Here is a 13,091-nt window from a genome sequence, read left to right on the forward strand (position 1 = left end):
GTGCCTCTTGTTCCTGCTGTGACCCACTGGGTAAGCCCTTGGGCCCTGGAAAGCGTGGGAGGTTGGGAGGGTGCTTCCTACCCGCTTGGGTCCCTGAGTCAGTGCGGCCTTTCTCACGTATGCTTCAGCTGTAACCCTCAACCTTCTTACATTGTTCTTTTCCCTTTCCCAGCAAGCCTCAGAGAATGTAGTCCTGCACAGCCCTGAGTTTGAGGACGCCCTGTGTGCCCTGATGGTAATGGCTGCACCCATGGCCCCACACATCACCTCGGAGCTCTGGGCAGGTACGTGGCGGGGTCTACTGTGACAGCTCCCTGCTAACCAGGAGGTTCCTAGCCCCTTGGTGAATATTCCTGCGGTCTCTGCTGTCCTGAACTGTGGACTCTGGCACCTGGCTGTCTTGTAGTCACCCCTGCGGGAGGGACATCACACACCCAGACTAATGTGACCCCTCAGGGCACCACAGTACCTTCTCATGACCAGCCAGGCAGGGCCTGACCCTATATGATTTTTTCAAATGCAAACTCTTGTTCAGTCCCGCTTGGTAAGTAGAGCCAAGACACTGGGAATTTAATTGCAGATCTGAAATTCCCTCCTGTCTACGGCCATACCACCCTGAACGTGCCCGATCTCGTCTGAAATTACCTCTTTTGGACAATGTTTTATTACTGGGCTCTGCCCGAAAGCAGGCCTGCCCGCCCACCTGCAGAGTGGCTGACCATGAGACTGAGGCCCTCACCTCAGTCCTCACACCGGGATTGGTTCAGCCTCCTGGGAGGAAGCAGAGTTTCAAATAATTAAGCTTTTACAGGATGGCACATGGGAGGAGACTCTCCGATATTTCTAGAAATAGTCCTTCAGAAGTGCCTTTGACTCAGCAGATGCATTTACACGCCTTGTCTCTCCTACTAGAGTGTCCCAATGTGTGCTGTCTCGGAGAGGAAGCGTGTGCTGACCCATGGGAGGCATGGTTGGGGAGCGAGAAGAATCCGTGGGCCTTGTTTGACATCCCTGCCATGCCAGTGGTCGTCAGGCTGCAGCAGACAGGCCGCAGCTGTGGTAGAGCTTGGAGTTGGCAGCATGCTCCCACCACCAAGCTATGTTTGTTTCTTTCTCACTGGAAAGACGTACTGGCTTGTTGATTGCAGGGGTGGTCGGAAATCGGAACTCAGAGTTGCCTTGTGAACCCTCAGGGGGAGGAGGAGGAAGCGTTCTTTCCTTTCTGTTTTGAGCAAAGACAAGCTAGTTCATCTTCCGGTATCCCATCAGCGGGTTGTCCTTGTCCAAAGGGAAGTGCTTCTCATTCTTGAGGAAGGAAAGGGCCTGTTGACTTGCTTCCAGTGTAAACCGATAAACTGGCCACAAAGAAAGCGCAGATTTTGGCAAGCCCAGCATCCCTACTGGATGTGACTTAGTATGGACAGAGCATGATCCTGGGTAGCAATAAGACAATGAGTGCACATGCCACAAGCCAGGAGGGAAAAAAAAGCTACAGGGAAAAGGCCACATTTAACTGAAATGTATTCAGACTTTCTCAAGAAATATTAACCTTCCAGGTGTCAGGCAAGAGGTAACTTCATAAAGTTTAGGATGACTTCCAGTGCCACTGGGGGGCGAGGCAAAGAATATATGTCCAAGATGGCTACAATCCTGACTAGCTGGACCCATGACAGCCTGTGAGTTCTGCTTGGGTTTTCCCCTATGTGGGATCTGAAGCTCCCACTTCAAAGTCTTCAACCAAATGCTGAAGTTCATGCTGTGGAATGCTTTGACAGCCAGTTTATGTACCGTACAACGATGTCCAGCTTTAAACTTCAACCACCAGAAAAGGCATTGAAATTGCCCACACATGAACACATGTTTGGGTGTGGCCGCAGAACTTCCCATGTGAACACACGACCAGGCGTGGCCCCAGAGTTTCCCACGTGAACACACGGCCAGGCATGGCTCCCAAGTTTCCCATGGACTCATTGTTTCCCGAATGCTGGCCACAGGCCAGCATACCTCGTTGCCGGGTTAGGTTGGACATTGGCTGTTGGGTTAGGATGGCAGCCCTCAGCATGTTAGGGAAGCAGCCTCTCTCCTTCCCTGCCAGTACCTGGAGCAGGGGTGGAGTTGTCCACAAATGCCCCTGCTTCACTTGGTGGCTCTTCATTTTCTCCTCTGCCCTTTTAGTATGATTTGTGCCCCACACTTGATTTCCTACCATCAGGGTCTCCTGTGTTCAGTTCATAGTAGCCATGGCATGGTAGCCTTCGGATACGCTGTTCAGTTATGGTCGGGACATCACGGCTGCTGGCGTTGCATAGAGTATTTTGCAGCTGTGTCTGAGACCAGCCCTTCTCTCAGCGTGCCCTGTCGGCGGGGAAGGAGGAACTTGCTGACCTCACGCTATGCACTAGTTCCCTCTCACTGTGCTTGGAAACAAACCCATGGTTACACGGACAGAGCTCCCTGTAAGGGAGCCGGTGCTGTTGGGCCCTGCCAGTCTGCGGCCAGGTGACATTCCGTTTGACAGCCTCTTATGATCTCATTAGACAGCCTGGCTCTTTCATTTAGTGCTGGGGATCACATTAAGTTTTAATTGGCACCATTAGTTCTCTGCTCATCTTCCTTTGCTATAAAACACTCAAATCCGATTTCAACTCTCTGGTCTCCCCGTTGGTCTTCCTCCTTCTCAGTCCTGTGTCAGCATCTCCACTTCTCCCAGGAAGGACCAGCAGAGTTGGGTTTTCAGAAACTCCCTCCTGCATGTCCCCAGTCTTTGCTTCTAGAATGTGGAGAGCAGAGGGTCCACTCTGCCCAGGGCCCTGCCTGGCAGTCTTACAGTGCAAGTGTACACTTTAGTGGTTAATGGATTTTAACTTTTTTTTTTTCTGGCACCAAAATGAGCTTATCTCTTTAATTCCATTCAGCCACAAACATTCTGAAGTTCTCTTCTGCTAAGAGCTCCATGCTTTCTCCAGTGTCTCAGCAGAAGTGCCAGCTGCTTGCTTAGGAGTCTGTGGAGGAGTTGCTGTCACTGGCACTGGTTTCAGTAGAAGGCTTGAGGTGTCCTTTGTGGACGGTCACCATGCAGGACACTCCTGCTGAAAAGCAGCCAGCACCAGAGGGAAGTGGGCAACTCAGGGAATGCCGCACACTGAGTGGCAAAGCTCATTGGAAAAGGCTCCCCACTCTGAGACTCCATTTATACCCCATTCTTGAAAGAAAAACATAAAAATACCAGAAGCTGGGAAGCATGTTCGCAGCCGGCAGGGTTTAGGGACTGGGAAGGGGGCACGGCCATGGAGGCCAGTGCTGCATCTTGACTACGGCGGCTGTACACAGCTTCACACACACACACACACACACACACAAACAAGTGAGTGCTTAGCAAGCGGAGAAAGTCTAGATAAGCTCTGTACATTGTGCCAGTAGGTTTCCTGGTTTTGAGATTGTGCTGTAATCACACCAGATATTCCCATCCGGGGAGGCTGGGCGAGAGGTACGTGGAACCTTTCGACACTCTGTTCACAACTTCCCAGGATGCTACGATTATTTCACGATAAAGTTTGTCTAATTGCCTTTCTAAACCCACAAGTCCTGAGTGCTGACATTCTGGTTCAGAAACAGACTATGAGAGAGGATGGAATTTATTACGAATCTGTCTGCTATGTATTTGAAAGGCAAAGAGACAGACAGAGATGTCTCCTCTGCTCTTCACTCCCAGATGCCTGCAACAGCCAGGCCTGGGCCAGAAGCCAGGAACTCAATCTGTCTCTCCCATGTGTCGCAAATGGTGTCTGGACGGCTACACCAAATGCCTGGCCTGTCAATTTATATCTACCTGAAGAAAGGTGTTTGAGAGAGGGATCTTCCATCCACCAGTTCGATCCCCACATGGCCTCAAAGGCCAGAGCTGAGCCAATCCAAAGCCAGGAGCCAAGAGCTTCTTTTAGGTCTCTCACATGGATGTAGGATCCCAAGGACTTGAGCTATGCTCCACTACTTTCCCAGGCCATAAGCAGAGAGCTAAATTGGGAAGTGGAACAGCCAGGACATGAACCGTCACCAAAATGGGATGCAGGCTCTGCAGTTGGAGGCTTAGCCTACTATGCCACTGTGCCAGCCCCTGAAGAAAGGTTTTAATAAATACAGGTAACACACACACACAACTGACCAGAAGCAGTGATTTATCGTCCCACCAGTATTTGAGGCATTTTAAATCCCTTTTCAGGAAACATTTTTGTTTCTCTGGCCATTCTTAAGAGTTCTGTTTGGGGGAGGTGAGTATTTGGTTTTTAAAGATTGATGTATTTAGAACAGCAGAGCATAGACAAGGAAAGGCAGAGAAACGAGATCTTCTGTCCACTGGTTCATCCCCAGAGGACGGCAGCAGCCAAGATGGAGCCAGGTACTCCATCCAGTCCTCCCCTGCGGGTGCAGGGGTCCAAGCACTTGGGCCATCTTCCAGTACTTTCCCGGGCACACTAACAGGGAGCTAGATTGGAACTGGAGCAGCTGGGACTTGAACCAGTGCTCTGGGGGAGGTTTAACGTACTGGGCCACAGCACCAAACCCCAGGCTCGGAGTTGTGCGGCGTCTTTGCGTTCTTGGTATTTGCCTCCAGTGTCCAGTGCGTTTGCTCTCCATCTTTCCCATCCGTCCTTTCCTTTGGCGAGCCACAGCTCAGCCAGCACTGAGCATCCGGAAGTAACTGCATCTAGAGGATTCCATCTGCCTGCACACATCTATTTTTTCTTCATCAACAATTCCAGATTCCTTTCTCTATAACATTATTAGAGAAAACAGCTACAACGCCACGCAGCTGCTGTGTTTTGCTGCATGCATGTGCTGTATTCATTGATGGCAACAGGATTGTAAACACACTGATTCTGTGGAAGAGTGCATATGTGTGATGGTGGGTGTGCATTCACAGGTATGGGTGGTCGCTGTCCAGGTGCAGTGACCTCACTTCCGTGGGTTTGATAAGACCAGAAGGAAGAGGCCTGGTGGGCATCGGGTCTCACTACCCCATGTTCCCCACTCCTCCTTGTGGCATGGATGAGGTGGAGATGAAGGCAGACCCAAAGCAGGCCCACGAGAGGACTGCCATGCCCAGAACCCAGCACTCATTCTGGAGGCTGAGGGATGCTACGGGAGGGACAAGCCTGGCTGGCAATTCCTCAGGCGACAGTCACTGCCCCAGCAGAGGGCCGTGAGCTGCAGCCAGCCCTGCACGGGGGCCTTACTGCTTCCCAGCCCGCATTCAGACTTTGTCCATGAACTTCCCAAACGATTACATTTGCCACACAGGGATGAGGCATTTTCACTTCCCTAGGGTGAACATGGAGGCAGAAACACTGCACAGCAGCCAGGAGCCCAAGTTTCTGTTCCTCTGTGTGGCGCGGACCAGCCCCACTCCTGCCTGGATGGAAACCCTGGTGGGACCCAGCCACTATAAATACACACCCCAATTGCACCAGCAAGCCTGGGCTTCCTCATTTTCTCACTGTGAAATCTGTGACAGCCTCTGCTTGGGGCATCGGTGTCCAGGGGCCCCTCCTCTCTCAGAAGTCTGGAACACATGCCACGGGGAAGGAAAACCTTCCCCATTGCAGTAGGCACACGGGACGAGCCATGCTGGGCCCAGCTCTAAGGAAAGGATCATCTCCCCTTCCCTATCCTCCATTTCCACTTTACATGGAAGTTTTAATAGGATCCCTTCTGAGGAGCGAGCAGGAATCTTTCTGTTGCTGCCAACAGGCACAGCTGCTAGGCGTGGAACTAGCGAATATGGCTTCCCCCACCCCCAGGAGCTGCTGGACACCACGAACTTTGGTGCCCTTAATCCTCAGGCCGTCCAAAGCAGCCGTTTCTTCTTCCTCACATGGACTGGCAGCCCAGGAATGTCATACAAGTGTCAGATGCACAACTTGACAGCTACAGCAGTTGAATTGTGATAGTGGGCCAAGAATTCCGGCAGAGCACCAGGATGGGCCAGTCTAGGTCCCAATCCACGGCCAGATAGCAGCTGTATCCCTAGGCAGGCAGCTGTAGGTTTACCTTTCGTCTTCGCTTTTGGACTTTCTGTCAGAAGGAAGGAAAGAAGGAGCATATGGATTTAATCCTGGCCCAAGCCCTTGGCCTCGCAGCACGCAGACACTTGGCCAGTGCTAGACCAAGCCAGAGCCAGGAGCCACCTGCATACTGGCGGGGGTGAGGGAACAGTGGAAGTCATCTGTTGTATCCATGAGGTCGACACAGGCTTTTAAATAAAACCCTTTAAATTAAATCCTTCTCTGCCAGGAAACCCCTGCGCTGAGGGCAGTCCTGCTGGGACTATGGCTCAGCTACCATAATGATGAAGAAGAGGACGGGGTGGGAGTACCCAGCAGACCCCAGGTGTCCACAGGCAAGGAAGCTGCCGAACGCAGCCAGTTTTCAGGGAGGCCCAGCAGCATCCATCAGCAGCCGTGCAGGGATGACCCACAAGGCAGCAGCTGTTGTCCAGGCATATCCCTCAGGGCAGCATGCCCGGCCGGCCTCATGATTCTGGATTCCACTGGCACAGAAAAGGGGCAGAGGGAGTTCTGAGCCACTGGGGAGTATGTGCCTAGCAGGCGAGCACCTGCCCAGATTGCAGAGCCATGGCCTGACCTCCCGTGGCCTTGGCAGACAGCTCCAAGTCAGGCTGTGTTGGGGTGGGAGCTGTCGGTCCTGCTCTCATGATCCGCCCCCACCCTGACTCTTCTGCGCTCAGTGACCTGACTCTCGTGTGCCTTTGCTGTTGCAGGCCTGGCACTGGTGCCGACAAAGCTCTGTGCCCACTACGCCTGGGACAAGGGTGTGCTGCTTCAGGCATGGCCAGCCGTCGACCCACAGTTCCTCCAGCAGCCCGATGTCGTCGAGATGGTGGTTCTGGTGAGTATCTACTCTCAGCCCCAGAGCTGGATGGCCAGTGCCTGTCCTGCCTGTGGCCCACACACCCAGCACAGAGGGAGGCAGTACCGTCAACTCTGCGTGTCACCGCACCCCCACAGCGCATGATCGTGAACCCCTAGGGGCCGCATGGGGTAGGCCAGGCCATCCTGCCGGATCTCAGGACTGCACTCTTCACTCGGCCACTCCTGGGGTTGGTTGGTTTAGGGTCCAGGGATGACAGTGTGTGGTTGACAATAAAGGAATATGTCACTCTGCATTTCACAACCAGAGAAAGATATTTCAGTCTGTGAAAATGTTTATAATTTCTGTTGAATATATACCAAGATCGAGTTCAGATCATAGGCACAATCGTTGTAGATAATGTTTGAGCTACAAACCCTCAAAATTAAAAAGAGGGCTCCATGCAGGTGCACGTGCTGCAGAGCTCCAGCTCAGGGCACCACGCTGGAGGCTGGATCCACGTGACGGTCAGGCCTCTGTTCCTGGGTCCCACCTGTGGTGCAGAAATCATAGCTGCAGATGCAGCTCAGTGTAGTCCATGTCCTCTGTTCTCTGTGCCCATGACTTCCTGAGCTTTGCCCAATCCAGGGACACAAGGGCAAGTCCTCAGCTTTTGGGAGCTGAGTGCCCGGGGTGAAGGTGTGGGAAGCACTTGAGTTGTCAGACACACTGGAGACTCTATAGCCTTGGGTTTGAGGTGCCAGAGCTTGGTTCTGTGACCTCCTGCTGCTGAGTCTCACTTTCACAGAGCACTCCTTGAAGCCTCAGCTTTCCCCAGTTGCAAGCTGGAGGCCAACAGAATGCCTGCCTTGTCCATGTGTTGAGAGAATGGGATAGGAGGGGAGGGGCTGGTGCCAGGGATCAAGGGCCAGTCAAAGATGAGCTTCGCCTCTGCACAGCCGCCCCATCCTTATTTCTGTGGCACGGGTGGGGCCTTGCCGCTTTCAGCCACTGTGGGGATGGGGAACCGCATCATGAGGAAGAGGAGGGGTGGGGCTTTGGCTGCCGAAGAGCAGTAGCATTACCCCCATGGAAACAGAGTGAGGGGCGGCAGCAGGAAGGAGCCATGAGTCCCAGCTGGGGTGGCGCAGGAGAGAGAAAAATATATCTGGCTATCTCGTCGCCACCACTTACTGGTGCCTTGGACAAGTGACTTCACCTCGGGTGTCTAAAGCTCTCCCATCTGTAAAATGGGTGGGATTGGTTCATGCCTGCAAACTGCACAGCACGGGGCCCAGCCAGCAGGAGCCTTCAGCATTATTTGCCACCACAAGGCCAGCCTCATGTTGGGTCAGGGTGGCAGACGGGGAAGGAGAAGCCCACGTGGCTGGGGCACCTGTCAGGCACCAGTTGGAAACATCCAAGGAAGGAACATTCAGGCCTCCTCCAAAGACAATAGGACTCCAGGCAGTTCACAGCCTCTCAAGCGACCACAAGTGCCTGTTCCCCTCTGGGCCCTTGAGGGTCGTGCCCATTATTGGGTTCCAGCTGGATTTCTCTGCCCACTTAACTGGCACTTCCCACCAGGGAGAGGGGGACATGGATGAAAGTGTCCTAGGGCAAGTGGGGGAGAGCCATAGCCAGAGGTCACATGCCTGCTCCCAGAGTCCCAGCTGTGGTCAAGAAGGATTGGGATCAGCCAGCCAGGCTCAAGGGAAGCCCGGGAGCTCTCTGGGAGGACAAGGATCACTGCAGTGCCTACGCCCTGCGGTGTGGGGTACCCCGCAGCAGGCTCCAGAGTAAGGCCGAGGAGGCCAGTCACTTCACCCAGTTGACTTCACCTCCTACACTCTGGGTTTTAGGTTACAGTAGAGAAAACCAAGCTCGGCAACCCAGATTTTCTGAGTCTGCCCCCATCAGAGCAGGTGTGTCCCAGCCTGGGTGAAACCCAGAGGAGGCCTTCCCCTGGACACAAGGGAGCATAGGCATGCGGACTGGCCGGCGACTCACTGCCAGTATTCCTGGGGGTATGAGGTCTCCTTCGAAAACTCAGCCAGATCAAGCACACGATATTGAAAGCTTTTTTTAAAAAAAAATATTTATTTATTCATTTGTTTTATTTACTTACTTGAAAGGTAGAGAATGAGTGAAATTTATCCCCTGGTCTGCTCCCCAAATGGTTGCAGTGCTAGGACTAGCTGGCTGTGCAGCTTTCTGGCCCTTATCCCATCCATGTCGCTGCACTGCATCCTCTAGGGAAGTAAGGTGTCCACTGCCCCCTGCCTCTCCTCTGCCACCTCCCCTTGGCAGCAGTGAGTTTGGGTGCCAGTTCATGTCCTGGCTGCTCCAATTCTGTTCAAGCTTCCCATTTATGGCCGGAGAAGGCAGTGAGGATGGCTCAAGTCCTTGGGCCCCTGCACCCATATGAAGACCCATAAGAAGCTCCTGGCTTCAAATCAGCTCAGCTCCAGCCATCGCAGCCATTTGGGGAGTGAACCAGCAGATGGAAGATCTTTCTGTCTCTCCTCAGTAAATGTGATCTGCCTTTCCAATCAAAATAAATAAATCTTTAAGAATTTCTCACTGCCTTGCCTTCTCTTCCTCCTCAGATTAACAATAAAGCCTGCGGCAAAGTTCCTGTGCCCCAGCAAGTAGCCCGGGACCTGGACAAAGTCCACCAACTTGTCCTCCAGAGTGAGCTGGGTGTCAGGCTCCTGCAAGGGCGAAGCATCAAGAAGGCCTTCCTGTCCCCTAGAACGGCTCTCATCAACTTCCTGGTACAAGAATGACACAAGCAGGGGCTACAGCTCCCACAGGGGCCACCAAGGAACCTCCTTCCAAGCCTGCGACGAGGGGACAGAGTCTGCTGGCCCCGGGGAGGGAGAAGATCACAGCATCTTGAACATGCCTTTGTGTTTAACTGAAGTCAACAGGGTACCCCTGGGCTGGGGCTGAGGAGAAATCTGAGCCCTGGGGGTCACTGAAAGGTGGTGGATGGCACCTGACCCCACAAGAAGCCACAAGACACCTGGCAGGGACAGGGACAGGAAGAAAAGAGAAGCAAATGGGAAGTACAGTGACACTCTGGCTACCCAGGAGGCTCTAGCTTGGCTCTGCCTGGGATGCAAGGCTGACCCAAGGAAGCATGCAGGTTTGGGCGCAGTGTGCCAGTCACCACGCTGGGAGCCATGCCTCCCTGTAGCGCTGGGTGGTCTCCTTGCCTTCAGGCCACATGAGGAAGCCTCTGGGCTCATGTTCAAGTACCCATATGTGGAGCTAAGTGCTGGGATCAGAACCCAAATGCAGGGCGGGGAGGAGCTACTCCCCTCCTACTGGCCAGGCCTCTTCCTCCCCTGGCCTGTGGCATGTCCTGCCAGGATTGACCCATTCCGCTTCCAGATGGTAAGGAACAGCAGCGTCACAACCCCCACCCCTGGGATGTGACATTTGCTGCAGTGAAGTGAAACTCAGCCTCGGGTTCCTCCCAGAGCCCGACCCAGCCCGGCAGGGGTGCAGACTCCCAGGTGGCCCATGTGGGCCACTGATGGCAGTGACTCCTCAGTCGGTAGGACTAATGCCACCCAGGCACTGCCTCCTGTGGGGAAGTGGCCAGGAGTGGACCCACATCGGGAAGCCAGCCATTCTGCCATGCTGAGCGTCAGTGTTTTTTGAAGCAGCCTGATAGGTGGTCCCTGCTGTGGCTCAGTGGTTAACAGATGACTTTCAGAGCAGTCAGATGCTCCTCATGTGTTATTTCGGGACCCATGTTTGATCTTGGTTAAGTACCATATTCCAATTCTAGGGGTTAATCAGGAGCAGCAAGGCCCTGGCTGTGGGCTGGGCTCTGCATGGAACATTACAAATGCATGTGGGGGGCCCGGCGGCGTGGCCTAGCGGCTAAAGTCCTTGCCTTGAAAGCCCCGGGATCCCATATGGGCACAGGTTCTTATCCCGGCAGCTCCACTTCCCATCCAGCTCCCTGCTTGTGGCCTGGGAAAGCAGTCGAGCACGGCCCAAAGCTTTGGGACCCTGCACCCGCGTGGGAGACCCGGAAGAGGTTCCTGGTCCCGGCATCGGATTGGTGTGTACCGGCCCGTTGCAGCTCACTTGGGGAGTGAAACATCAGATGGAAGATCCTCCTCTCTGTATATCCGGCTTTCCAATAATAATAAAATCTTTAAAAAAAAAAAAAAAAAACCAAATGCATGTGGGACCTAATCTCTGGTAGACCACATTGGTTCATACACATCAGTAATGAATTAATGAATTCGGTGATTCTCAAACTTGGCTCAGACCAGCTGTGTCTGGTTCCCACACCCAAAAATTCTAATTGGTCTGGGTTGTGGCTTGGGCACCAGGAATCTTAGGAACCTCACAGGAGAGACCAGTGCTGTGGCCTAGCAAGGCAAGCCAGCACTTATAATTCCGTCATTCCATATCAGTATGCCAGTTCACATCCTAGCTGCTCTGCTTCCATTTCGGCTCCCTGCTAATGAGCCTGGGAGGCCAGTGGAGAGTGGCCCAAGTTCTCAGGCCCCTGCTACCCCTGTCAGAGGCCCAAATGGAATTCATGAATTCTGGTTGCTGCCTTGCCCAGACCTGGCTGCTTTGGCCATTTGAAAAGTGAACCAGGGGACTGATTTCTTCCCTGTCTGTTCCTCTCTCTCTACCACTCTGCCTTTCGAATAAATTAGTCTGTAAAGGAAAAGAAAAACCCTCTAAGAGCAGTTAAGTCTGAGCACCTTGGGATTAGTTGATGCATTTGACTGTTTCCATCCTCTCTATCCAGTCTTTCCTCTCTTTAACTGTCAGTATACCTGGGTAAGTTTGTCCAGGACCAACACATGACAAGAAGGGAAGGCAGGGGGCCAGAACTTCAGAGCAGGTATTTAATATGTCCAGGGCACTTAACCCACTGCACAGAGTAGCAAATGGGGATGAACCAGAGGGCCGTGAGGCCCATGGCGCGAGGAAGGAGGACCCTTTCAGGGTGGCTGTCTTGTTATTTCCTGGGGCAAGCAGAAAGGGGGGTCTCAGACACAAGGGTGGGAAGCACCAGAGTACTGGGCCACTGAGGCTTCAAGGCTGCCGAACTCGCCAGGTGGCTGACAGCCAGTGCAGTCGGTGACAACTAGTGCAGTAGGGGAGAACTTTCCAAGCTGGTGTAACTTTTGAAAGCATAAGCTCCCCAGGCCTCACTAAGAAGCAAAGGGTGTAACAGAACAACTGGACAGGAAACTCTGACCCCTGGGGTTGGGGAATGATCTTAGTCATTGTATCGACTTCCTTGATTTAAGTAGGTGAGAAACTTTGCTCAGCAGATTCGCATGTGTTATGTCCAAATTATTGTCTCATAAATATGAAGGCACCCAAGCTCTGGAGCCGGTGTTGGGGCACAGTGAGCCAAGTTGCTGCATACAATGCCAGCATCTCCTTTCAGAGCGCCAGTTCAGGTCTTGACTGCTCCACTTTCTGGAGTTAGCTCCTCACTGACACATCTGGGAAAGCAGCGGGAGCTAGCCCCAAGTCCTGGGACCCAGAAGCAGCTCTGGGCCCCCCCAGCAGCTGCAGACATTTGGGGAGTAACCCAGCAGGCAGAAGAAGTCTCCCTCTTATTCTGCTGTTCAAATACACAAATAAATCTTAAAAAAAATACACAAGGGAAGTCACACTCTGATGTTCACTATTTGCTCAATAGGCAGAAGAGCTGGGATCCAAACCCACATCTTGTGGCTTCCACCCCGTGTCTCCCAGTGCCCTCGCCTAAGAGCCATCTTGCTTCACATACAACAGCCAGGTGAGATGTCTGCCCAAACCAGCAGCTTGCTGAGCAGCCTGGCTGGGTCCCCTCTGGGCCACCTGCACAGTCTGTACACGTGGGAAATCTCCACAGCCGTGCCACCTCTCCAGGGGCAAGAGGTAAAAGGAGGCCAAGTGTCTGGTTGGTTCCGTGGGGCTGGAGCTGAAACTCGCTGCTCATCCAGAAAAAGACCCAGCCTTGCAGCCTTGAGGGCTGGTGTATGTGTGTATCAAGATGTATTTATTTTTATTGGAAAGGCAAAGTTACAGGGGGAGAATTTTCATCCTCTGGGTCACTCACCAAATGGCTGTAACAGCTGGAGCTGGGCCTGTCCAAAGCCAGGAACTTCTTCTAGGTCTCCCATGTGGGTACAGAGGCCATCCTCCACTGCTTTCCCAGACCCTGGATCCAAGGAACTGGATCA

At 53.1% G+C, this 13,091-nt stretch overlaps 1 protein-coding gene across 2 annotated transcripts in view; it reads left to right on the forward strand.

Annotated features, from left to right (window-relative positions):
* The window catches only part of LARS2 (leucyl-tRNA synthetase 2, mitochondrial), a 104,862-nt gene extending 95,092 nt beyond the window's left edge, over positions 1 to 9,770 (forward strand). For both annotated transcript variants that reach the window (XM_058678572.1, XM_058678573.1), the window contains exons 19-21: positions 173 to 284; positions 6,779 to 6,906; positions 9,477 to 9,770. In XM_058678572.1, coding sequence (XP_058534555.1) covers positions 173 to 284; positions 6,779 to 6,906; positions 9,477 to 9,656 — 420 coding nt within the window. In that variant the 3' untranslated portion in view covers positions 9,657 to 9,770. The remainder of the gene's footprint in view (positions 1 to 172; positions 285 to 6,778; positions 6,907 to 9,476) is intronic.
* The last annotated feature ends 3,321 nt before the right edge of the window (positions 9,771 to 13,091 follow it).

The sequence above is a fragment of the Ochotona princeps genome, chromosome 21, assembly GCF_030435755.1.
Source record: "Ochotona princeps isolate mOchPri1 chromosome 21, mOchPri1.hap1, whole genome shotgun sequence".
Lineage (NCBI taxonomy): Eukaryota > Metazoa > Chordata > Mammalia > Lagomorpha > Ochotonidae > Ochotona > Ochotona princeps.